Source organism: Chelonoidis abingdonii, chromosome 23 (assembly GCF_003597395.2).
Source record: "Chelonoidis abingdonii isolate Lonesome George chromosome 23, CheloAbing_2.0, whole genome shotgun sequence".
Classification (NCBI taxonomy): Eukaryota; Metazoa; Chordata; order Testudines; family Testudinidae; genus Chelonoidis; species Chelonoidis abingdonii.
In genome coordinates, this window is record NC_133791.1 from 3430907 (window position 1) to 3456441 (window position 25535).

The following is a 25535-nucleotide window of genomic DNA, read 5'->3' on the forward strand; positions in this document are numbered from 1 at the left end:
CTAGCCTGACCAATTTATACTTCACTCTATCAGAAGTGAGTCTTAGTTCATTTGATTTTGCACTAGTTGCTTGTACACACCTTGTTTCTCCTTTATACTTACTTACAAGGCAAAAGATGCCTGAAAGATCTTTATTAAACAAATATATAAAAATACATTGAAGTTTTACATTTACATAGTTCCTGAGAATTCAGTTGATTTCAGATGGCCTTTTTAAAAAAAAAAAATCATTCACATTGTACTACATAATTAAGAGGTAGAGGGGAGCACAGCTGAACAGACAATTATTAAAGATATTGAACATACAATACCTTTTCCTATAATATCCTACATATGTAGAACTGTACAACACTGCAAGAAAAGTCAAGCAGCCAAGGAAGTTGAAAGATGGTATTTAAAAAAACAAAATCAGAACATGAACCAAAAAAAAAGACAGAATCTAGCACCACTGACAGAGTTGCTTTAGAAAATATGTACGCAAAATAATAGGATAGGTTAAAAATGGGAGTCATTAGTAGATTAGAGCAGAGATCCCTGGGACACAGGACTGGTAGTAGCTCTGCTACTGAGTGTGTGGTGGCCTTTGGTAAATCTAAGGCACAGGGCTTGTTTGCCCAGCTGTAAACCAACTTAACTACCTCACAGACTTAATGTTGAAAGCAATAACTAAGTGCATTGTTGTTCCAGAGCACTTGGAAATTAATGAGGTGGCCCTTTGCTGGAGCTTGCTTCTTGGACCTGCACTTCTAATGTAAGAAAGAGATCAGAGCCTGGATTGGTAATGGGATACTAAGCCTTTCATCTCTCAATCAGTTCTAGCTCTGAACATGTTAAGTCTTTACCCTTTTGGCAGTTTGTGGTCAGTGGAGGGGGAAATTTTCTAAAATGTCTAAATGTTTAAGTACAGGCCCTAATGAATTTTAAGGGGATCTATGCTGCTGACTTCCTTAGGTACCCTTTGAAAATCTCCCTCAAAGTCATTTAGTGGGGTCCACGTTGGTACAACTTTTCCCATTTTTGGCATGCCTATAAAACTGGCCAGGATTGAATCAGTTATAGAGACTGAACTTTATTTCCAGGCAGCACTCCTGTCTGGCTTCATGTGAGACAAAAAAGCCAACATGATTGGGTTTGGGAGAGACTTCAACTGCCTAGGTTGTACCTATGGCTAAAGGGCCAGGATGCTTGGTATAAAAAGTCTGTTATATAAACTATATTTCACATTCTATAAACTATGCAAGTTGCTTGGAAAATGAACTAGGGCCTCAGGAAGCAAGTGTATGAAAGGTGGAATGACAAATGTTTGAACTAGGTTTGATTGCAGCCACATCTATATTAGGGAATTTAGTAAGAAGAGATCAATCTATAATGTTCTTTCACTACGAATTTTAGAAATATTAAAAATGGTGTCATTTGAAATAATTTAGAAAACCCCAGCAAAGAGCCACCTTTAGGGAAGTCACTTTGAAACCTTCTGCATACGCTTTCTTTTTCTGTATATTTTAGTTTTGTCACAGGTAAGATTATGGCTGGTTTTCATATGGCAAGCAATATGCACTAGTTTTAAATTTTCCAGAGTAAACAGCAACTGATAGAAGTATTCCCAGGCCACTTCCCTTCCATTTTGTTCTTTGACAGCTTCCGCCAGTGTTGGGACAATAGTACGTTTCTTCTCTATTCTGAAATATAAAATGAAAGGCGCATTTTCCATTATTGACAGTAACAAACTTCTTTTTTTTTTTTTTTTTTACGAACCATGTATGTATTCTCTAAAGGAGTGATGGGAGCTAACCTTTCAGTCATGTGTAAGAATTTTCTGCATTGATATTAGGATGTGTGTGATGGTGGTTTTTAACTTCTAAAGAAAGGACCTTAGCATGAATAATATAGACCCTAGAATCCTATGTAATTTCTAAGTGCATAACACCTGAAATAGCTTTGGGCAGGGGCAGAAATTAAAGAGAACAGTCACTTCAGGAGCCTAGTGGGGGTATGTTTGTAATACACAGAGAAGTTAGGGGTAAGGAAAGAGCAGCTAATGATGTGTGTACTAGAATGTAGTATCTACTGTAGAGCTCTATCCTGCCACCCATCGCTGCAATATCTGAGTATCTTCCATCTCAGTGGACTTAGGATAAAATGAGCAGACCAACCATCAGACTTCCCCGTAAGATGAAAACAAGCTGGGTGGTAACTTGTTTGACACTGAAGGTGGACAGTGTGTAACAGGTATGTTTGGTTAAATGTTTCATACGTACATATGATCGAGATTCCATGTACTGAAGAGGATTCTGCTCTCCCTGTTACTGTAAGGATTGATGGAATGCTTACACACGCAGTAATCCCTGTCAAAAGGACCCTGTCAAAAGATAAAGGCAGTGGGATTTATCCACCTAGCAAAATGTATTCAACTTGTTGCATAGGAAAAGATATGGGAAGAATCAAGGCCATCCACTGATAAAACCTCCCTTTGGAAATACAGGATAAAATTTTAATAGTTCTTCCTTGCACAGATAAGCAATCAATATCGGTACGCTAACTTGTGCTTGTATTTAATTGGAGATCTAAGTAGTTCTCTTTTTTCTCAAATTCCATCATTGTAGACATTCCAACAGTGAACTGCGACCACTGGGAGCTGCGGATGGCAGTGCCTAAGGGTGGTCAATGTAAACACTGTCTTGCAGCCTGCCACTGTCAGCAGATTACCCTGATGGACCCAGGTTGCCCACCACTGCTGTAGAGCATGCCAGCACTTGCTGCAGCCGAGAACTCTGGCTACGAAATGACTCTGAAATGTGTGCTTATGTAAGAGGTGAATAGGGGGCAGCTCGTAGCATGGTGCAACTTTTAACAATGATTGCAAAGCCAGTACTGAGGCCCCTGATACCGCTGCTGTTTTACAACAATTTGTGGATCAGTGGTTCAGAACAGCAGATGTGAAATCCAATTTTTAGCTTATAAAGGGCAAGAAACAAGTCCTCTTTTAAAGCTGCGTGATTGTTTACACAACAGTTGGCACCATGTCCTGCTGAAAGCCTAACTGAAATGTCAGCCTAAATCAGACATTTTACTTAAATAAAAACAGAATCCTGGAAAGCCCTGCCCCTCCCCTAGTAAGGCCTGAATTTGTTCAGCAGTATGATAATCAGCAATGGGACATTGTCAACTTAAAAATGTTGTAAATAAGTTAGTTGTTACCCACATCCTTGATTATTAAAAGAGGTAATTTGCCACAATTTATGCGTCTCAAAAGTTGGATGCTCAAAGTAATTAGTCAGTTTCACGCTCAGTGCTGCAATGTTTAAAATTTCACTCCAAAAAACAAAACTAAACAAAGCAAACAGTTGTGGGTTTTAAGTCTTGTTTAAATTTTGTAAAACCCCCGAAGAATTTTATCTGAGAACAAATTACGCTGGCAGCGTCCTTTAGTCACTGTGTGTAGGTAAGTTGTTTCTCTTTGGTTTAATAGTTTGCAGTGCTCAGAGGCTTATTCTGCCTTTAAATGCTAATTCCCATTACAATTTATTTTCATGAGCATAGCACATAAAATATATCTTACACACACTTATTTATCTTATCAGTAGTTTCTTACTTGACAGGAGAACCATCCCTCAGTAGTGCAGAGGCGGACCACCGCCTCTTCTCTTCTGTCAAAGTAACAGCCATTATATTTAACAGACTTCAGTTTATCCAACATAAGGTCAGTTATTCTTTTATATTCTGCTTGTGCTGCTGGATGAACAGCTGAAGTATAACTGCTAACCTTTAAGAAAACAGAAAGCACTACGTCAGCTCAGATAGTGCCTATTGCACCCTGAATCTTTTTAATAAATCCAATAGATTTAAATTTAAAACTTATAGTTCTATGGCTGTTTATGGGGAAAAAAACAAGCTGTTCAGGTCTAATGTAAAGATTTATTTTAAATAACAGCTTGAAACCAAGCTCCATTCAAAACAGCAATTTTTACCTCTTTCATATAACTTCGTATTCTGCTTTCACAACTGTATCTCATATAACTTGATTTATTCTTAAAGCGAGACTCTACACCTAAAAGAAATAAAAAATGTTTTATGACTTGCTTCTTGTACAAAAACTCTCAAGTCGTTGTTTTACTTGGTTGGACCTCTGGCTCCTTTTCTTTATGAAATGAAATGAGTATGGTTGTTTATTTGCTTTGCTTCCCTGTTCGTAGCGTAAGGACCCTGGACACCAAGAATGCCTTACTATTTTGGCTTTACATAGGGCTCAGCATGTTGTTTGCACTTAATAAATCATGTATCAATCATTGCTCTTAATGGTACTCCTTGATGGCCCATACTTGAAATACTGTGTTTAGTTCCAGGCACTCCTGTATCAGAAAGATGACAAACTGAAGGGTGTTCAAAAAGGAACACCACAATTATTAGAGTACCAGATGGATGGGCTTAAAAGGAGATAGTTAAGCTATACCTATTTGGGTCTTTCAATGAGTGACATCTAAAGGGAATAGATATCTAAACATAAAGAGGAATATAAATCAAAAATAACTAAACACTAAAGAGTTGTCCAGAGACTGTACGCATAGAAGAAATGGGAGGAAAGTAAGAGGAATATCTGACAGATCTACTGAACTGTGCAATAGTGTTTCCAGGAAAATGGCAGGATCCTTTTCAGTTGGGTCGTTTTAGAATTAAGAGTTGATAAATATAGAGGAGTTGAGGACATAGACCATATGTTGTGATCAAATCACAGAAATTAAAGATGGAAACGATTTTAAACTATCTCAACTATCACACCGCTGAGAGGTTTAACTGCCATACTGATACAGAACTTACCTTCAAACCACTTTCTGTCTTCCTCTCTGCTTTCCGCCAAAATGTTTTCATTTAGGTTTTGAATGAGATCCACTAGAAGCTTCTGTCTCTTGGGAGCCTGCTCATCTGATAGCAGCTTTTGTGCAGCCTCAACAATGTCATCTTTTTGTGTGTAAAATGTATTTAGGAAGTGCTCTATGTCACTGACAACTGTAGTTTTAAATGAAGAAAAAATTAAACTAGTGATAGGCAAACTTATGTAGTCTGAACTGTGCTTTCAGCTAGGATTTTGGTGTGTTCCATAAAAAGTTTGTCTGGGACAGTATAAAGAACATTTTAAGAGTATCATGCTATTTTTCAACATTTATATCTTAATGAAAAGTAAATCCAAGACTGCAGAATTGACTTTCTAGTGTTTCATAGGAAATCTGGGAGCAAAGGGCCAAATTCCCAGCTCCTTATTCATGTTGAATAGCACCTTGTTCTGAGTAGTCCCACTGACTTCAACATGACTACCTGGTGAGTAAAAGGCATCTTTACTTTTATTCTGTACCTGTTCAAAAACCTACCAGGCTTTTCTCCACCCAAGTGATCAACTCTGAAAAAAGGGAAATTTCTTCCAGTTTGCTTTTTACAGTACTACCTAAGTAATACAGTAACACATCACTAAAAAGTGGGTGGCCCATTGCCAGAGGCGGCTCTAGGTATTTTGCTGCCCCAAGCACTGCAGGCAGGCTGCCTTCGGTGGCTTGCCTGCGGGAGGTCCCCGGTCCCGCAGATTTGGCAGCACGTCTGCGGGAGGTCCACCGAAGCTGCGGGAGCAGCGGACCCTCCGCAGGCATGCCGCCGAAGGCAACTTGCCTGTTGCCTTCGTGGCGACCGGCAATGCACCCCCTCATGGCTTGCCACCCCAGGCACGTGCTTGGCACGCTGGTCCCTGGAGCCGCCCCTGCCCATTGCACACATTTTTAAAATAAGGGTGTGAACAAAAACCCAATGATAAGGCATCCAAGTGTATTTTAAGATGAAAGCTGTAGATTAGCTTTAGTTTTAGTCGTTCAGATTAGTAAATGCACAGTAGACAGTTGTAATGAAGTTTTAGCATGGTATCATACTCCTTTTACAGATTGGTAAACTGAGGCACAAGGAGGCCTTTACAAGGTCATATTGAGCAATAGTTGCAAAAATGGAGATAAAATCCCAAATTCTGACTCCTTCCCATTTCGGGTTTTGAAATGTGAAACTGTTTAAGTTGCAAAATAAACTGATAAATGTTTCCCACTTACAACCCTGCCAGGTCTCCCCTGGGGCTAGTAGTATAAGGTCCGTATTATCTGGAATGCTCTGGAAGTAACCTTCAGTCAGTTCTGTCCCATCCTCAAACAAACAGAGCCGGCAGTCAGGAAAAGAAAGCTGTTTACAAAAAGAAAACACACACAGGCACACATCTGCACTTTAATAAAGTTAGTCTGAAAATAGACACAAAGAAAACTTTAAAAGTTACTTTATTTCTTTTAACAGATTTAACTGAAAATGCAAAAATACAGATTCTACCAGCACCTACAGGTGCCTTCGCTGTTACAGAGCTAGCATCTTTGCACTCAGAGACAGGGTAAAGGCGCATTGGCACCAGGATCTTCCACTCCCAAAAACCAGAGTGTGTATGATTATCTGAGGAGATATTATCAGTGCTGCTGGATAATCCCTGCTCCTGCTCAAAGTGGTTATGCACCCCTTACCCCCCACGCTCAGACACTACTGCAGGGGTTGGCAACCTTTCAAGGAAGTGATCTTCTGATTTTATAAATCATAGATTATTAGGGTTGGAAGTGATCTCAGGAGATCATCAAGTCCAACCCCCTGCTCAAAGCAGGACCAATCCCCAAATGCCCCCTCAAGGACTGAACTCTCAACCCTGGATTTAGTAGGCCAATGCTCAAACCACTGAGCTATCCCTCCCTGTGCTGTCTTAATTTATTCACTCTAATTTCAGGTTTCGTGTGCCAGTAATACATTTTAATCTTTTTAGAAGGTCTCTTTCTATAAGTCTATAATAGGGGTTGGCAACCTCTGGCACGTGGCTTGCCAGGTTAAGCACCCTGGCAGGCTGGCCCGGTTTGTTTACCTGCCGTGTCAGCAGGTTCAGCGGATTGTGGCTCCCACTGGCCGTGGTTCACCGCTCCAGGCCAAAGGGGGCAGAAGGAAGCCACCACCAACAAATCCATTGGCCTGCGCCGCTTCCCGCTGCCCCCAATGGCCTGGAGCAGCGAACTGTGGCCAGTGGGAGCTGCGATCCACCGAACCTGAAATCACCCGGCCCACCAGCGTGCTTACCCTGGCGAGCTGCGTGCCAGAGGTTGCCAACCCCTGGTCTATAATATATATCTGTAACTAAACTATTCTTGTATGTAAAGTAAATAAGATTTGTAAACTGTTTAAGAAGCTTCATTCAGAATTAAAATGCAGAGCCCCCGGGCAGTGCGAGTGCCACTGCCGCCTTCAGCACAGCTGTGGGTTGCCTCCCCTGTGCTACCGTCTGTCAGAGGCGCTCAGGGTGACGGGCGCCACAGACACCCCGCGATACACAAGGGGTTCGGGCTCCCGCCCATTTCCGGGGGCGCTCTGAGGGGGAGGCTGTACTGGCAGGGCCGCGGTCACCCCAGCTCCCCCGGAAGGCGCTGGGGCTGCCCGCAGCGGGGCTCGCCGATGTCCGCGGGGCGGCGGGCTCAGGCCGCACCTGCAGCAGCTTGCCCCCCTTGCGCAGCAGCTCCGGCAGGCTCCTCGCCGCCACCCCGTACTTCTGGGGGCCGCGCAGGCTGCGGATCTTGAAGGCCTTGGGCCGCGGGGCCATGGCCCAGCCGAGAGCGGGGCCCGAGCCTCTGGCATCCCCAGCTTCGGGGCCCTAGCGCCGCTCGCATTCGGTTTGCGCATGCTCACAGACACCCACCCGCCTCCGCGCGCCATGGGAGTTACCGAGGCGGAAGCAGTCCCCCCGGAATCAGCAGGCCGCCGCGCATGCGCAGATGTGGCCCGGCGCCGCAGCGCATGCGCAGAGGGCGAGTAATAGGCCGGTTGCCATGAGAGCGGTGGCCCTGGCGATGGAGCCGGAGTGAAGTAGGTGAGGGCGAGGGCGAGGGCGAGGGCGAGGGCTGCGGGTGGGGATCGTTGCCCCGCTCGGGGTCCTGTCATGCCCGAGGTGAGCGGTAACGTCTGTCCTTGTCCGACCCCGCCCCGCGACTCCCCCGTCCTATGGGGACTCGCAGACCCGGCCGGCCTGGGCAGGGCCATCCCGCCCCCCGCGCGCTGCCATCCCATCCCCCTCCCCCACCCCCACCCTCACCCAGTACCCCGCGCTCGGGCCTGGGGCCTCTGGCCAAGCCACTGCTACCTTAGCGGCCCTGGCAGCGGGCGCTTCCCTGCTGGCCTCGCGTTGCGGGGCGTGGGGAGGCACTGCAGCGGGCTGCATTTGTCTGTGACGTCCCCGCCGGAATCTTTCCCAAGTTCTTGCTTTACAAGCGTTTGGGGCCTGGCCCCCCGACCCTTCCCCTTTGACCGTCCTGAAGAGACACCCCTCCCCCCCCGCTTCTCTGTTTAGCCCCTCTGTGCAGGCGTCTCAGCAAGCTCTCCTCCCCTCACAAGGGCGTCAATTGGGGGGGAGGGGGGCAAAGGAGGGCTGGTGCCCCCCCCCGGTTTCATACAGGAGGTGCAAGCTCCCAGGTGGAGCTCTTAACTACAGCACAGGGTTAGTGTGCAGAGGAGAGGTGCCCCAGGGCAGGGAGTCAGTATTTTGTTTACAAACAGCGGCCAGGCGGTTAAGATAAGAAATGGCTAATGATTAAATGAAGGATATGGAAGTTTAGCCTGTAAAAGAGGAATCCCTCCGTGGAGGGGGGGAGGGGGGAGGGTTTGATTTAGCGAGAACAGGGGATTCAGAAAAAATACAGCAAAGCACTGAGCCAAGGTTACATTCAGAAAAGGGGAAGATTTGGGGATGTAGACAAAAAGAAAGGGTCAAACCCAGAGAAGAACTAGCAGTGTATAGAGAAGAGCCCACTCTACTGTGGTATTTATGTGGTTTCATCACCATAGTATCTGAGACTGTGCTTCACAACGGTGAGGTAGAGCAGGGCTGTTATCCCCATTGTACAGGTGGGGCACTGAGGCACACACAGACTAAAGGCCAGATTTTCAAAGGTATTTAGGCACCTCATGAGATTTTCAAATGCACTTAGAAGGTTTGGTGCTTTATAAACCGCACTAGATATGTAACTGCATCTTTGGGTGCCTAAAAACCTTTGAAATTCTGTCCTTAAAGCACAGGCCTGGGATCAGTTAGGAAGTCCATGGGTGAGGAGTAGAACCCAGGTCTTTCAGGACTAGTTCCCTATCCAGCAGACCAGCCTCTCTGCTGCATGCTGCAAAAAAAGAGGATTCTGATAGATGAGAGCAAAACCAAGGCAGCCAGTTCTCTGAGATTCCAGCAAATGGTCTCAGGATGGATGTCATGGTTGACAGCATGAAAAGCAGCACAGAGGTTAGGAAGGATGGAGAATGAGAGGGGATAGCTTAACTCCCAAGGAGTGGCAGGTTCTGCCCATGCTGGATTGCAGAGCAATGGCTGCTCTGCAATTTTACATTTTAACTGAAAACCCTTTTGTTCAGCAATTTTTTGTTCTGAGTTTGAGAAAAGGCAGGAACGAGAAAGTGTCATATAAGTTTCAGATGTGTTTATGCCTCATATTCTTAGGGTTTCAGCTGTATTCCGGCCAATTCCAGAACAAAGAACAGAAACTGTATCCACAGAGTCCATGAAGTCAATGATTTGTCCATAAAGTCCCTGAGCCACTGCATATAAGATGTGTAACTCTGGATAAGATGGCTCAGATATTTAAGTATGAGGTGTATAGTTATTGACCACACATCATATGTTCACTGTGATGTTTATAGCTATGAGTGAAGGCACTGATGGCAATAGAAGTTTTAGTTGATTAAGGACTAGAAGATTTGACTCTCCAACTTTCTTTCTAAAGGAAGAGCTGCCCAGACCTCCTGTGCCTGTTTATTTTCCTTTCCTGCCTGCAGTTGCCCTGATATATCTCAGAAGTCTCTGTTTTTTCCTCAGCTTTAAAATATAGAATTTTCTTGCTGTTTGGTTTTATATAGTCTCCTGTGAGAACTGCATCTCAGTCACTGTAGTGTTGTGTTTAAGAGCCTTCTGAAAAGTAACTAGCTTTTAAACAGAAGTAAAAGCAGTGTTGCCAGCTCTCGTGACTTTTGGCTTGTGTCTTAAGATATACCTCCACTCTGATAGAACGTGATCCGATATAACAGAAATTCGGATATAATGTGGTAAAGCAGTGGGGAGCCCTGGGCCCTTTAAAGCACCACCCAAGCCCCTCTGCTTTACCGCATTATATCTGAATTCATGTGGAGCCTCAGGCCCTTTAAATCCCCACCCAAGCCCTGCTGCCAGAGCTCCTGCAGTGATTTAAAGGGCCCAGGGCTCCCCATCCGCCTGGGCTCTGACAGCCAGGCTCAGGTGGTGATTTAAAGTGCCAGAGGCTCCAGCCGCTGCGGGGAGCCCCAGGCCCTTTAAATCCCCACCCGAGCCCTGCTGCCGGAGCTCCGGCGGTGATTTAAAGGGCCTGCAGCTCCCTGCAGCAGCTGTAGCACCAGGCCTTTTAAATCCCTACCAGGGCTCTGGCAGCCAGACTCCGGCAGTGATTTAAAGGACCAGAGGCTCCAGCTGCTGCAGGGAGCCCTGGGCCCTTTAAATCTCTGCCTGAGCCCCACTGCCAGAGCTCCGGTGGTAATTTAAAGGGCCTGGGGCTCCCCACAGCGGCTGGAGGACAGGGCCCTTTAAATCACCACCGAGGAAGCCAGTCCAGTCTGGCACGGCGTACCAGCTCTTGCCGGTACGCCATACCAGACCAAATCTGATATAACAGTCTCACCTATAAGGCGGTGAGATTTTTTGGCTCCTGAGGACCGCGTTATATCAGAGTAGAGGTGTAATTGTTTTCCTTAAAACCCCAGCTCCTGGAGTCAAGTGGATACATGATGATTTCAGCCTTCATTTGTTAAGAAAAATGAAGTTTTTAGTCCTCATGTCTGTAGAGAACACTTCAAAATGTGACCCCAGTGCACCCTAAATGCTCAAAAAGCAGAAGGCAAATAAAAAGAACCCCAAATCTGTTGTTTTTACATAGTCTCATGATTTTAAAGACAATCTCATGATTTTTGGTGAGCCTGATTCGTCATTTTTGAACATTTGGGATTGGCAATGCTGTGAAAGTGACTTCAAAGTGTCAGTTTCGCTACTGTTTAAGGTTAGTTTTTAGTCTAGTAGCTCAAGTGAGGTAACACCTCTAGAACCCCAGGAAGGGGGAGTATAAACTCATGGGGGGGCGGTTGTCCTAGTAGGATGTTTCCAAAGTTAAGTGATCTACTCCAAGCTTCCTGAACTGCAAAAAAGTGATAGAAAGTAATCTAGATATTTCTACAATTGATTCAGTTGTTGTATTCAAGAGTTAGTAACAAAGAATATACATTAAAATTTTAAACCTAACCAGTGTTTGTGACTTCTCACAAGATGTGAGAACATGTTAGTATTAGAGCTGAATGAGTCTAATGTTTATTAAATCCTCTTTTTTATATTAGTGCTCTTATCAGCTAATTGCGAAGTTATCTGCAAAACAAAAAAAGCTAGAGTGTTCAGGTGCCTAAGTAGCTCTTGGAATCACAGTTAAAGTTGCCCCCACTTACCAAAATCTGAAATGGCGCCCCCGTGTCCTGTCCCAGGGTCACTGAGAGTTGGAGGGGCTGGAGGAGTGCAGACTCAGAGAATGTGAGAAGTGGGAAATTGCATGTGCTGTGTTAATGCTGGGCCCTGTTTTCCATGCATGAAGCATGGTGAGGTGGCCTGGAAGTTTAGCAAAACTGAATTCCCCCCCAGGAGAGCCATCTTATCACGTGAAAGTGGACCACAGTAACACAGGGCAGCCAGCAAGAGAATATGTTCTGTGGCGTTAAAGCCTGCACCAGTCACCAGTGCAAGTGGTCAGGTTGAACTCTGTTTAACATTTTTTGTGATAGGTTCACAGACTCCCAGGATCTGCATGTATCTCGTTTTAATCTAATCATGATACACTTTATTTATTTTGTCAGATGTTATAGACCATTTATGTTAGTTTTCAAAACAGAGTGCAACTCATGACAAACCAGCTTGTGAGAGTTTAAAACAGGTGATGAATTTTGAGACAGATGCTGATGAGAACTGGAGATGTTCTACTTTAGGCCTTTTTGTAAGCAACACAAGTACTCTAGGAGGGAGCATTTCTTTTACAGAGTTCATGAACTTTACAGAAGAAGGGATCTTGCCATCCCTTCCTGGTGCCTACTTTTTGCGTGAAACTATAATGTGTTCAGTTTTCAAAGATAACTTAATGCATTGCTAATAAGTTATTTTGTTGCCAAGTAACCTGTTTGCAGATCACTCTAAGTGGTGAAATGATGGATATATTTTACAGACGTTATAGGAAAGCACGTATTACTTGTTAGCTCTGTATCCTTTTGACTGTGAAATGAGTTCAGTTTTATAAGATCACTAATCAGAAGGCCGCTCTTTGATCAGAGGGATCTATGCACTTTTTTCTGCTTTTGCCTCATGAACAACTGAGTACTGAGTTATGTGGAGTGTCTGTGATATCAGAGGTATTTCGGTAAACCTTTACTTTTCTCACTTAGCAGTTCCATTCATTACATAAGAACGGCCACACTGAGTCAGACCAATGGTCAATCAAGTCCAGTGTCCTGTCTTCCGACAGTAGCCAGTGCCAGATGCTTTAGAGGGAATGGTCAGAATAGGGGAATTTATTGAGTGATCCATCCCTTGTTGTCCAGTCCCAGCTTCTAGCAGTCAGAGTTTAGGGTCATCAAAGCATGGGGTTGCATTCCTGACCGTCTTGTCTAATAGCCATTGATAGAGCTATCCTCCAGGAACTTATCTAATTATTTTTTAAGCCCTCTTATACTTTTGACTTCAGAACATCCCCTGGCAATGAGTTCCCAGGTTGACTGTGCATTATATGAAGAAGTACTTCCTTTTGTCTGTTTTAAATTAACAGGCAGTATATTTCATTGGGTGACCCCTGCCTGGTCACTGGTTCGTTTTATATTAAAGAGTAAATAACATTTCCTTATCACTTTCTCCACACCATTTGTGATTTTATAGATCTCTATTATATGCCTCCCTTAATTATCCCTTTTCCAATCGGGAACAGTCCCAAGTCTTTTTAGTCTCTCTCCGTATAGAAGCTGTTCCATACCCCTAGTCATTTTTGTTGCACTGCTCTGTACTTTTTCCAATTCTAATATATCTTCTTTTGAGATGAGGTGACCAGAACTGCATGCAGTATTCAAGGTATGGATGTACCATGGATTTATATAGTGGCATTATGATATTTTCAGTTTTATTATTTATCCTTTTCCTTATGGTTGGTAATATCCTTTTTTTACTGCCTGCACACGTAGCAGATTTTTTCAGAGAACTACCCACAATGATTCCAAGATCTCTTCTTGACTGGTAATAACAAATTTAGACCTGATCATTTTGTGTGTGTAGTTGGAAATTGTTTGCCAATGTGCATTATTTTGAATTTATCAACACTGATTTTCATTCTTGCCCGGTCACCCAGTTTTGTGAGATCCCTTTGGAACTCTTCAAAGTTGGCTTTGGACTTAACTATCTTGACTAATTTTGTATCATATGCAAACTTTGTCACTTTATTGTTTCCACTTTTCCCAGATCATTTCTGAAGATGTTGAACAGCACTGGTCCCAGTACAGATCCTTGGGGGGGACCCTGCTGTTTACTGTTGTTCACTGTGAAAACTGACCATTTATTTCTACCCTTTGTTTTCTCTCTTAACCTGTGACTGATCCATGAGAGAACGTTCCCTCTTATATCATGACTGTTTGTTACTTAAGAGCACTTGGTGAGGGACCTTGCCAAAGGCTTTCTGAATGTCTGGTTCTCATTTCCTTTACATCTAAGCCTGTTGGTTAAAATGCTTTGAATTCTTAAAATTGTGTTTTCACTAAATTGGTCCTGAAACTTTTCGGGCTCTTACAGACAGGTGGATATGGAAACTTGGTCACTGAAATCCAGCTGGAACTGCACAAAAAACAATGTTACTAAAGTGGAAATTCTGAAATTGTGCAAATCGCACAAAGTTCTCTCTGAGTTTGGAAGTTTTTATTGGCTTTGTTAAACAGTGCTTGTAAAGTTAGCTAAAACTAATACCTTTAATATTTTGATAAGTTTGATAGGATTTAGATTAAGAATCTGATGTGCTAGTGTTTATTCAAGAAAGTTCCCATGAAAGTGAACATTTTGTCTAAGTAGAGACTGCAGGAGTGGGTTGTATTTATTTAGTTGTAGCTTTTATAAAATGAATTAACTTGATTTTAAAAAGTCATTGTTTTGATCAGCTCAACTGTGCAGAATGCCACACAAAATTGGATTCGTTGTTATCAGTTCATCAGGACATGAAGATGGCTTCAGTGCAAAAGAACTGATGGTTCATGCACCAACAGTTAATGGATGGAGATCACCAAGGTACTGTAAGTGAAAGAGTTATTTATATTAAGGAAGCATTGAAGTGTCTCTAAAATATGAGAGATAATTAATTCACAGGGAAATAATTCTACTCTGGGTATCTGATTACATCAAAAAATAAGAAATCTAAGATAGAAAATCAGGATTTTGCATAGTTGCCTCTCATTCAAGATCATAAAGAGTTTGACAAAATCCAGCCCCAGTCCTGTGAACTGCTCCAGGCAGACTCCTGTGTCCACATGAGATCCCATCAAAGTCAGCTGCCTGGTTCTGGCTGCCCAAAGCAGATTGCAGGGTGAGGAACCTCACTGGTTGTGAGAACTATGGACCAAGTTCTGTAGTCGTCTTTCATCCCGTGCAGCCTTTGTCTCCCAAAACTCCAGAGTGTTCTTAAAAGGGATACCATTAACTTGAAACAAGTCAATTAAAAAAAAAACGTGATTTTGGGCGCTACATCTGCCTCTGAGTCCCCCTGCCAATTTTTGTGAGTTTACAATCACTTGCCTTCTCTAATTTTTTTAATGTTTTTCTCTCCATTTCTATTGTGTTACAGGCCCATGTAGCCAGCAGGGGGACCTGTCTATACACACTGCTGTTAAATATACCAAGTCAATTGAAATAAGAGCCTCCCTCCCCCCTGCAAAAAAAAACCTAACTTGCTATATAGTGATGTTAGCAAGGCTGCACATTTTGGGGTGCCTAGGGCAAAATCTGAAACTGAGGGCCCCCACCCTGCTCAAAAAATTACCGCTGAGGGAAGGCAGGGGGAATTGTAGAGTGAGCCCACACTATACTCAGCCCGCAGTAGGAGCTTGGCTTCTGTCTCACAGGGCTGGGCCTGGTTCCCTGGTCTGGGCTTTCCAACCTGCAATGTGGAGTTGCAGAGCCACTGAGGTTTGGTCTGGCTAACCCTCTATTGTGATGGCACTATGACCCTGCATGCCAAGCGGCAATGTCACTTGGTTTTAGGAGCCCTCTCAAACAAGGAACCTGAGCAAGCTGTCCCTCCTCCTCCCTTCCTTCCCAGCATGGCTCTGAATGTTAGGGGTTACTTGTAGCAATAAGAGAGAGACAATTTTTAGACAAAATGTGATTCAAGTTGACGATAACTCTTTAAGAAGATGGCTATTGAAGATTTTCTTTACTTTCAGACTCTGCCAGTATCCACAAGAAATCGTCCTTCAGATGGTGGAGAGATGTCGAGTTCGAAAGCTACAGTTACTCGCTCACCAGTATATGATTTCAAGTAAAATTGAGTTCTACATTAGCGAAAATCTGCCTGAGTACTTTGCACCGTATCAGTCAGAGCGGTTTCGCAGACTGGGGTAAGTCAAAAGGTGCTAAATGATAATGTCACTTTAATCAGAAAGGTAAGATTTGGGAAGGAAGTGGTACGTTAGTCATGGGTAAAATGTTGATGTGATGTTATGCAAATAGGGAAGGGAAATTCTGTCCCCCAGCTGCATCTGTGGATTGCCACAGTAATAAAGTTGAAGTCACTAGAATTGTATGGGTGCAACTGAGGACAGAATCTCTGGGCTTTCAGAACACACATGACAGCTGCATTCTTTTCTGTGTTTTTATTAAACACAGATATAGACATCTTACTAGACTTATCGACCAGTATCTCTCAGTACACAAGCTGACATGTCATCTTTTTAAATAATGCATGTGGAACAGGCACAGTTGTTGAAAGGAGAGAAATCTATCAAAGCCCAGTAGATATTAAGTGTTGTGTCATTATTATTTATTTGTATTGTGGTAGCACTTAGAAACCCCAGTTATAAATCTCACTGTGCTAGGTGCCTCTAACACATAACAAAAATATGATCCGTGTCTCAAAGAGCTTATAATCTAAATACATAATTTCAATTTTAATATCTTCAGATAGAAAAGTCCTTTTTATTGCAGTTTTAAAGGGATGGTGGTTGCCATAACTTCAGGTGGTTTTATGCATCTCTGTTCTCTGGTATTCTATTAATAGTTGATCATATTTAACACATCAACTCTTTTAATAAATAGGCCCCACTGTTGCAATTGTGTCCATATGTGTGGCTGCCAGAGTAGAGCCCCAAGGGTTCCCTCACACGTTTTCTCCATGCGGGCTCAGGGTCATGGGCCTTATTCTACTGAAGTGATATAGAGACTGATCCAAAGCCCTTGGAAGTCAGTGTCAAAACTCCTGTTGATTTCTGCGCACTTTGAATCAAGTCCGTAGAGTGCTTTTTAAAAAAGAGAAATGGCGTTCTTTATTTCAGTTCTCAATACCATTTTAAAATTTATCAAAATACTAATTTGAATGGATGTTGTGTATTAACAAAATATATCTTGCCTATTTGCGCATGTTTTTACACATTTCATCTGCTTAATCAATTTTCCTTCTACAGTTATGTCTCTCTCTCAGACAATGAGAAGACCGGGTACAGAGCACGGGAGCTGAAGTCAGTCTACGTGGATGCAGTAGGACAGTATCTAAAACTCACTTTCCATAAAAATTACATCAATAGATACAACTTATACAGTCAGGTAAGATGAATTAAAATGGTGAGTTGATGCTCTAGACAGTATTGCAGTTGTCCAAGACTGCCGAAGCAAAATGCTGCTTTGATTTATAAAACTAAAATTGCCAGTGGGAAGTTGTTGTGAATGAGTAATTCTCAGAAAAAATGTCAATTAAAAGTCTGGTGTCTCTTTTCTTTAATGTGCAAATTATTAGGTTCAATTTTGTAGGGGGTCTAGAGGTTTCTATACTGCACTTAAGAAATTTGGATATAATCGACAGAGCTTTTGTCTGGCACACTTTCATCCAAGCAGTGCATTCAGTGTGTCCAGAACAGATTAATCAAGTGTGCATTTCTGTGCCTCTTTTCATTTTGAGCTCTGAGTGTTTAATGTGTAATACAGCAAAGACAAACAGCTTTCTCTGAGATGGAATGCTGCTGCTATCTTGCACACCACAGTACTGCGCTTTGGGATCTGATTTTTTTTTGTAAGTGAATTAAGTAGTTACACTGCACATCTACCCAAAATGAGAGAAACTGAGAGTCAGCCTCTCTAACTTTGCATAGTTATGCTGTGTATGAATGAGACTTATCGCCCTAAAAGGGGAGTAGCAGACCACTACACCATGTTGTTTCTAGCCAAGTTACCTTTAACTAATTTAGTAATAAATTGTTAAACATATGCATCTTACGCTTACAATGAGCTCTTGCCTACCTATGTTTGGGTGCATAGGCCTCATAGAATGTATGAATTTAAGTAATTCACTACTAGATAATTTTCAGAAAGTGATAAAAATATTTTAGAGGTGCCGGCACAAGTTGTGTAGTGGCTCAGTGCATGTTATATAACGACGTTGTTCCAGTCTTCATAAATACAAGTAAAGTAATAATGGTCTTGTGTATCCGTATTTCTTTTTAATTCTATCTTAGGTTGCTCTGGTAGCAATAAATATAATCGGGGAACCTGCAGACTACAGCAGTGACAGCAATAACGTAAGTATATAAAGATGATTATGGAAGAAAGTTTCCCTCTCAAACATAGACTGTCCTTTGAATGTTGCTAAATGTACTTAATGATGTGCTTCACCTAATGTAGGGTGCCTTTTGATTTTTGTTGTTGTTACATTAGTGTTGTTTAAACAGAGCTGTCATGCACTTATTTTCTGTTTTTTGTTTGGTTGTTTCTTTTTAATGTAATTTTGAAAAGAAATTCCCTTGGAAGGAGTAAACCAAAATAGCAACATGGAACTGAGTATGTTTGTATTTTCAGCCTTTTAAAATGCACAGATTATTTTACATGCATGTGTACATGCAGTCTGCTATGTAAAATGCAAAATATCCTCCTTCCTGGTTTTGGAGTTAACAGAGCAACAACAAGGTAGCAAATTTCAGGTCCAGCCTTTTCATCAGGCTGGGTTGTATTCTTCACATTGGACTGCTCAACCCGCACCCTTGTTTCTTTATCCTAAGAGTCACTTCCATCTCCAAAAAAAGAACAGGAATACTTGTGGCACCTTAGAGACTAACAAATTTATTTGAGCATAAGCTTTATTCACAGAAGTGAATGTCCAGTAGAACCTAGTTAACATTAACCCTACTAGATTCTCACCTGATAATGAAGTCTGGTGTTTCAGGCAAATGCTGCTGTTCTCTTATAGTACAGTAAATATAAATTAGAGTTTTTTATTTTCAAACTTACTGTGTCATTTGCATATAAGAGAATAGTTTTGCCATGTTTACTTTTACTGTTGTGCTAAACAAAACTAGTATTTTGTCAGAGATGTAGTAAAAACTCTACTAACATTGTGAGACCTTTTTATATATGTGAGTTTGCTTGAAGATACTGTTAATTCAACGTAGTTATTTAAGTCTAAATATAGAGGCGTATAGGAAAAGGAATGACATGATGTCTCACATTTAATTGTCTGAATCTATAGTTTCTATCCTCTTCACAAAAAAATTGGTGATATTACATTAATCTTTTTCTTCCAAAGCCTTCAAGAGAGAAGCTGATTGACCATTACCTTGGGAACAATCCAGATGACCTAGCCTTAGATGGAATATACCTCGGGTAAGACTTCTCTGCTGAGATTTGGATCGGAGGAGTTAGTAAAACTAGTGACATCTTGAGCTGTACTAAAAACAATTTAGGTGCCAGAACTGTGTCATTTCCAAGCTGTGAATTGTGCTGATTATTGTTGGCCTTCAGCATTTAATTAACTTAATTATGTCTTACCAGGACCGGCGCTAGAGTTTTTCGCGCCCTAGGCGCACGGTCATTTTGCTGCCCCCGCACGCCGCTCCGGTGGAGCTACTGCAGCCATTTCTGCAGAGGGTCCGTTAGTCCGTGGCTCCGGTGGAGCTGCCGCAGCCGTGCCTGCGGGAGGTCCATCGGAGCCGCTTGGGACCAGCGGACCGTCCACAGGCATGCCTGCGGCAGCTCCACCAGAGCCGCGGACCAACGGACCCTCCGCAGGCACAACTGCAGCAGGTCCACCAGAGCCACCTGCCACTCGCCCCGGCAAAATACCGCCCCCTGAAAATCCTGGCGCCCTAGGCGATTGTCTAGTTCGCCTCAATGGAAGCACCGGCCCTGTGTCGTACATGCTTAGTGAATGAACAGTGTGCAGTCACATTCTGTTGGGTCTTATTTCTTCATCAGCCACCCTTGTGTCTTATTTCTCAGAAACATTGTTATTCCTTAAATGCCAAATTTGAACCCAAGCAGTTACAGAATTGATAGTACTAGCTATTCTTCTTGGCATCTTGTTAACCAGCATAACTTTAACTACCATTCATCCCATTTTCCTCTTTAACATTTACAGTGTGGTTGCCATCACAGTGTGTATGCCGGCAGTCAGGGATTCAGCCAATGTGGCAGCACTGCAAATGTGGCCAGTGTGGTAGTTCTATCAGCTGACAGACAAGGAGAGTAGTTTGGCTAACAGGCTAGCCTGTACTCTCCAGAAGCTAGCTAGATCTCTGAGTTACTCTCCTATCGATATTATTGTCATAGCAAACAGCCATGTAACTGTCAGAGACCACCAACAGCCAGCCATGTGTTTCTAAGTTAGGCTTTTTCAGCTGCATAATTATATGGCCCACGTTTTCAAACCTCTGCAAAAGCCATACAAACTGTTCCTACAGAAGCGCTCTTTTGGGCATGCAGATCAAGTAACTGAGTCAGTTTGTATGCCAATAAGTGTGCAGTTACTTGATTTACGCACGTTGGTTTTTGCATGTGGTGTTGATGTATGAACAATCTGTGTCCATTGCATAGGATTTTGATATTCTGGTCTATAATACTTCCTGCTTGTTCTGATCAAATTGATCCAATTCTAGCATTATTTGATCAGAATAATCAGCAGATTATTGAATTATCTGTGTGACAACTAGAGGAAATTTCATAGCGTGCCTGGTACACAAAAGCACTCTATCGGAATAACACAATCTTTTAGTTTTCAGGAATCTTATTTTTCTGGATCTTTTTTTGTTCATTTTAAAAATGTTAGCCTCTCACTTGGAAGAAGAGACTGTTATTCTCAGTGATAAATTCATATATTTTTAAGGTCAGAAGGAACCATTATGATCATCTAGGATTCTAGTCTGAACTGTATAACACAGACCTTCAGAAATTACTGGGTGAAATGCTATCAAACCCCTCTCTTGTGGTTGGGTTAGAGAATATATATTTTTAGAAAGACATCCAATTGTCATTTAAAGACTTAAATGATGAAGAATCTACCATGTTCCTTGGTAAGCTGTTCTAGTGGTTAATTTCCCTTGTAAGTAGGAGATATTTTCTTTTGAATAAAAGACAATTTTCTGTGGACATTGATAAATTGTTTACTTACTAAAATCACTGCAGTCATAGCAACATTGATTACCGCTAGAGGCAGTATTTTCCAGTTTATCTCATTTGGTGGAAGAAGCACCTCAGAGTGGATCTGGGAGGAAGAGGATTTGGTGAATGATGGAAATAACAGGAGTGTAGTAATTGGCTATTACCTAGTACTTTAAATTTTCAGAGCCGTGTACAAACATTATAACAGACATTTGCTCTTCTTCCTTAGAAAAATCTCAGTGACCAGAGTCTTGAGGAGCTCTTTCATTTACATAGAAATGTGATAATTTAATCATATAGATGTCACTGAAAACAACAGATCACATCAAAGTCTCGTTGGTGGTAGGTCTAGAACATTGAGTTAGGAGACAGCATATCCACTAAACTTCAGTGTAGAGTAAAATGGAAAATATACATTTGCTTAAATATTCTTTTGATTTCAATAATAACTCTTACAAGAGCTAAACTTGTATTTCAAAGTAAAACAGGAAAAATGTGACTTTGATGAGCCATTTAAAATAAGTGAGATCCACAGTATACTGAAGAATGAGAAGAAATAATTGTCATCTTGAATATATATTAATCTTCTCACAGCAAAAAGAGAAGGAATATATTGTAGCTGGTGCTTCAGATTAACCTCAAAAATATCTTCTTTTTTTTCTCCAGAAAACCTGACTCTATTTCACCACTGGATGATTTGGCTTTTGATATGTACCAGGATCCAGAAGTTGCTCAGATAATTCGTAAACTGGATGAGAAAAAGCATGAAGCTGTCCATCATGAACGTTATGACTATGCCAAGAAACTCAAACAAGCTATTGCTGACTTGCAAAAGGTACTGTTTAATGACTGTTATGTCACAAATCCATGAGTTTTTCATTTGTCCGTAAGATGGTCCTCAATCTTTGCTGTAAAATACATTTGTGGTGGCTGCAGGTCACCCCTCTGGTGTGTTTAAAAATAATAAATGAAGAGTTGGACAATTGAGTTTTATAGGCTGGAATTCTATGTACATTTAAAAGAATGTGATTTCCAACCTTAATGACATGAAAGCACCATTTTTCAGGTTGGGGAACGACTCGGGCGGTATGAGGTAGAAAAGCGCTGTGCTGTAGAGAAGGAAGATTATGATCTTGCTAAACAGAAGAAACAGCAGATGGAAGAGTACCGCCTGAAGGTGTATCAGCAACTGGAGCTGCACAACCTTCTGGATCCAGAGCTGATGGTAGGGAACACTAGTCATAATATAAAAATAAACACATGGTGGCTTGACTCATAAGGCTTTATCAAGTTGTATTATAAATAGAGATGTGCCTGAGAAGCTAAAATAATAAATTCATGCTATAGGACTCATAAGATAATTGTCATAAGTGTATTTTTGTTAAATCTTTTTTTACTTGGATTGTTAGTTGCTCATATAGCATCAGAGGTTGGCTTTCTCTGCTGTTGATCTGTATTCATTTAGTTTTCCCAGCTATATACACTTACTGGTCTATAAATAATAATGAAAAGGCACTAACATATATCACAGTTACACTAGATACACTCACATGTTTTGTCACAGATTTTCAAGGATAAAAGAGACCATTAGATCACTTAGTCGACCTAAACGTAACCAAGACACGTGGCTTTCTCATATTTCTAAGCACCTCTTGTTGTTACTAACGTAAATACATAAAGGGCTTCTGGTGGCATCACTGCAGACCACAGGAGTTCAAAATGAGTGACATACCACAACCCTAAGTTGTATTTATAGCTTATAAAGCTATTGGAAAGCATTATTTGCCAATAAGGTGAGGCTGCTTATAATCTGTTGTCTTCTCCCTTGTGTTGCTTTGCTGTTATGCCAGACACCTGCATTTAAAACCATGATTTCCACTAATTTTTATAAATGGAGTTGTAGTGTTTATTCGAAAACAGCTGATGCAGTAGTGGTAACTGAGCTTCACTTTCAGAATTTTATTTTGAAGCAGTGTACTGAAACCTTATTGTACAAAATTGCCCTTTCTTTTCTCAGATCCGAAGACCTCCTGAATTGCCACTTGAGCCTATGGTTTATTCTGTTAGCCCTCGGCAAAAGAAACCCATGCAGTCACCCCAGCATGAGAAAACAGAAGCACAGAAGACCGAGCCTTTGCCACAAGAAAAGCCACCCAAGACAACTTCCCCTGAGCCCACTGTTCCTGAACACTCCACTTCTCCTGTTGCTCAGCCATCAGTCTCTGTAGAGGGTTTTCCAAAGATAAATGTAAGTGATCTTGTTTATCTAAGCCTTCTCTGATTCAAGACCTCCCACATTTACAAGGGATAATCATATAATCATGTCCAACCAAAAGTCACCTTTCTTGGCCATTTCTATAGGAATCCAGCAGAGAAAAAGATTTTCTTATTACATTCAGCATTCTATAGAAATCTGATCATCGTTTGGTTATGCTGATGTCTCATATGGCATCAGAGGTTGGCTTTCTCTACTGTTAATCCGTGTTCATCTAGTAGTAATAATGTTTAGCATCTCTTGTGAGAGACTCTTGAAAGCCTTTACAAACGTTCATGCAGACTGAGTTAAGTAAGATTATACCCAATTAACAAATGGGGAAATTGACGTAAAGAGAGGTTAAGTGATTAGTCCAAGGTCACACTGCTGATTCACTTTAGACCTGGGCTATAACTCAGCCTGTTCCTCTAATGATCTGATAACACTCCTCTTTTATGAATTATCATGTGGGAGTCCAGGCTCATGGCCAAAACAGCAAAGAATATGCTGGAATGAGATTGAAGAACATAGTAATGGCTTGATGGCACATGCACCACGAGGAAAAGTAATCCAGGCTGTAATCGTAATAAAATTCTTGGAACCAGAAACACTAAGCGTATGTCTAGGCTGCAGTTAAAAACCCATGGTTGGCCCATGCCAGCTCGCTGGGGCTGCAGGGCTGTTTCGTTGCAGTATAGACATCCAGGCTCAGGCTGGAGCCAGGCTCTAGGATCCTGTGGGGTGGGATGGCCCCTGTGTGCAGGCTGCAGCCTGAGCTGGAACATCTGCACTGCAGTTAAATAGCTTGTTAGCCTAAGCCCAAGTCAGATGCACCCTCCAGCTCTAGGTGTCTAATTGCAGTATAGACATAACCAATAAGGCCACCCCAACTTCCGCTGAAGCCAGTGGAGACTCCCATTGACTTCAGTAGGGATTGGATTGGACCCTAGGAGCAGCAATAATCTTTTTACAGCATACTAGAGTAAAATAATGTGATGGTTTACATTGTCTTCATATCTGGAGAGTGGCTATAAATGGAATTCCATAATGTTTTTATCTTATCTGCTTAATGTCATATAAAATATATCATTTGTACTGAAGTCCATTCTGAAAGCACTGTTGCCATGGTAACAGGATGGAAGAAAAAAAAAAAAAGGAAAACTTCCAAACCTACATTTAAAATGTAGGAGATACAACTCTGTAGAAAAGTCTGGATGGATTGTGTTGAAATGAATCAAAGTAGTGATGGAACACCATCGGATCTGAGTCACAATTAGAATTACTTTGCTTGTCTTCTCCATTAGGTTGAATTCTTGCCGTATGATGAGAGACCTCTTCCAGCTATTCGTAAGCAGCATGAGGATGGATTTGCCTACCTTGAGCCAGAGATGAATGAAGAAGATATCAGTGATACTCCAAGAAGTGGCACTGGAGAACCAGAACCATTAACTGAGAGAGCGCTGAGGGAGGCTAGCCCTGCCATTGAAGTTTTCGGAGAGGCCTTGGTAAAGACCAGAAAAATAAACAACTTCACATTTATAATCCAGATCTTGAGTCATTTTAGAATTCACTTTGTGAACAAAAGCATGATGAGACAATGGCTTCAGATATGCAATGATTAAATAGAACTGCAAATCTAAAGTTTGGTATTGCTATAACTAGTATTAAAATCAGGTGCCTATTTTCAGTATTTACATGGCTACCTAACTTTCTGTTGCTAATGGGTTGATTACATATTATCTAGATATAATAGATTCCTCTAATAAGGTTTATGTAGTTCATCCATTTAGTTCATCCATTTTCGGGAGCAAAATAAGAAAATGTTTACAGATTATCTGCTTTAGAATTTGTCCTCTGATGGAAGTTTCACTGCTAGTGCCAGTGATTGGTGCTTTGTCGGTAGATAGGTAATTGCCAAAATCTGGGATAGTTTGTTGAGGTTAAGGTATTAATCCTTTTTCTTTTGGTATAAAGTCTCATTTTTCCTTTAAGCAATCTTATGGAAGAGATTTTCAAGGATGCAAAAAGAAGTAAGATGCCTCAGTCCCACTGAAAATAAATGGGATTTGGCCTCCTAATTCCCATTTTGCTTTTGCAGATTTCTTCCTGTGTCACACTAAATTATGCATTGAGTTGCCAGTATTAGCCATTTTAACAGTAATCTTGCTCTGTATCAGGTTGCAGGAGCATATTCCAAGACTTGGTCATATCGAGAAGATGCATTGCTTGCTGTATATAAAAAGCTGATGGAAATGTCTGCCAGCACATCTAAGGATGATTTAAAGAATATGCTTAGAGCTGCTGTCTTCCTTATAAGAAGAGCCATAAAAGATATAGTGTCTTCAGTGAGTAATACTGTTTCATAATAAAAATATCCTAATTGAAGCTCCAGTCCTGCACGGCCTTGTGCAGGGCTATACTCACATGGAACAAGTTGCAGGATTAGGTCCTAGTAAATGAAGGCTTTTAGTTGAGAAAATAATTGTAATTTAATAATATTAAATATCTGAATAGCCTACACTC

The 25535-nt window shown here is 41.7% G+C and overlaps 2 protein-coding genes across 7 annotated transcripts in view; one reads left to right on the forward strand and one right to left on the reverse strand.

Annotated features, from left to right (window-relative positions):
* Window positions 1–117: 117 nt before the first annotated feature.
* Window positions 118–7723, reverse strand: DFFB (DNA fragmentation factor subunit beta). 3 transcript variants are annotated; one of them, XM_032763784.2, is made up of 7 exons: window positions 7532–7723; window positions 6150–6207; window positions 4816–5004; window positions 3969–4048; window positions 3593–3763; window positions 2259–2359; window positions 118–1679 (listed from the first exon to the last, which is right to left on the reverse strand). In XM_032763784.2, exons 1-7 carry the CDS (start codon window positions 7643–7645, stop codon window positions 1460–1462), a joined length of 933 nt encoding a protein of 310 aa, XP_032619675.1. In that variant the 5' UTR covers window positions 7646–7723; the 3' UTR covers window positions 118–1459. The 3 variants fall into 3 exon arrangements, with proteins under 3 accessions (XP_032619675.1, XP_032619674.1, XP_032619677.1); XM_032763783.2 differs by having other exon boundaries at window positions 6081–6207; XM_032763786.2 differs by lacking the exon at window positions 2259–2359 and having other exon boundaries at window positions 1480–1679; window positions 6081–6207; window positions 7532–7722.
* Window positions 7724–7826: 103 nt separating this feature from the next.
* The window catches only part of CEP104 (centrosomal protein 104), a 35300-nt gene continuing 17591 nt past the window's right edge, over window positions 7827–25535 (forward strand). The window contains exons 1-12 of one of the 4 annotated variants that reach the window (XM_075060237.1): window positions 7965–7990; window positions 13330–13378; window positions 14287–14413; window positions 15565–15738; window positions 16801–16939; window positions 17845–17907; window positions 18909–18985; window positions 21425–21593; window positions 21825–21983; window positions 22776–23006; window positions 24317–24517; window positions 25190–25357. In XM_075060237.1, the coding sequence (XP_074916338.1) occupies window positions 14301–14413; window positions 15565–15738; window positions 16801–16939; window positions 17845–17907; window positions 18909–18985; window positions 21425–21593; window positions 21825–21983; window positions 22776–23006; window positions 24317–24517; window positions 25190–25357 (1494 nt within the window). In that variant the 5' untranslated portion in view covers window positions 7965–7990; window positions 13330–13378; window positions 14287–14300. Of the gene's footprint in view, window positions 7991–13329; window positions 13379–14286; window positions 14419–15564; window positions 15739–16800; window positions 16940–17844; window positions 17908–18908; window positions 18986–21424; window positions 21594–21824; window positions 21984–22775; window positions 23007–24316; window positions 24518–25189; window positions 25358–25535 lie in introns of all 4 variants that reach the window. The other 3 variants (XM_032763782.2, XM_075060236.1, XM_075060238.1) reach the window with 3 other exon arrangements.

Excerpts from the sequence above, each read along its gene's own strand:
- DFFB (XM_032763783.2), bottom strand. The coding sequence starts at position 7,645 with ATGGCCCCGCGGCCCAAGGCCTTCAAGATCCGCAGCCTGCGCGGCCCC. Across the intron at positions 4,049-4,815 it reads AGACAGAAAGTGGTTTGAAG|GTGTAGAGTCTCGCTTTAAG; the intron begins GTAAGTTCTGTA and ends TATTTCTTTTAG. Across the intron at positions 1,680-2,258 it reads ACATGGAATCTCGATCATAT|AATAGAGAAGAAACGTACTA; the intron begins GTACGTATGAAA and ends TTTATATTTCAG.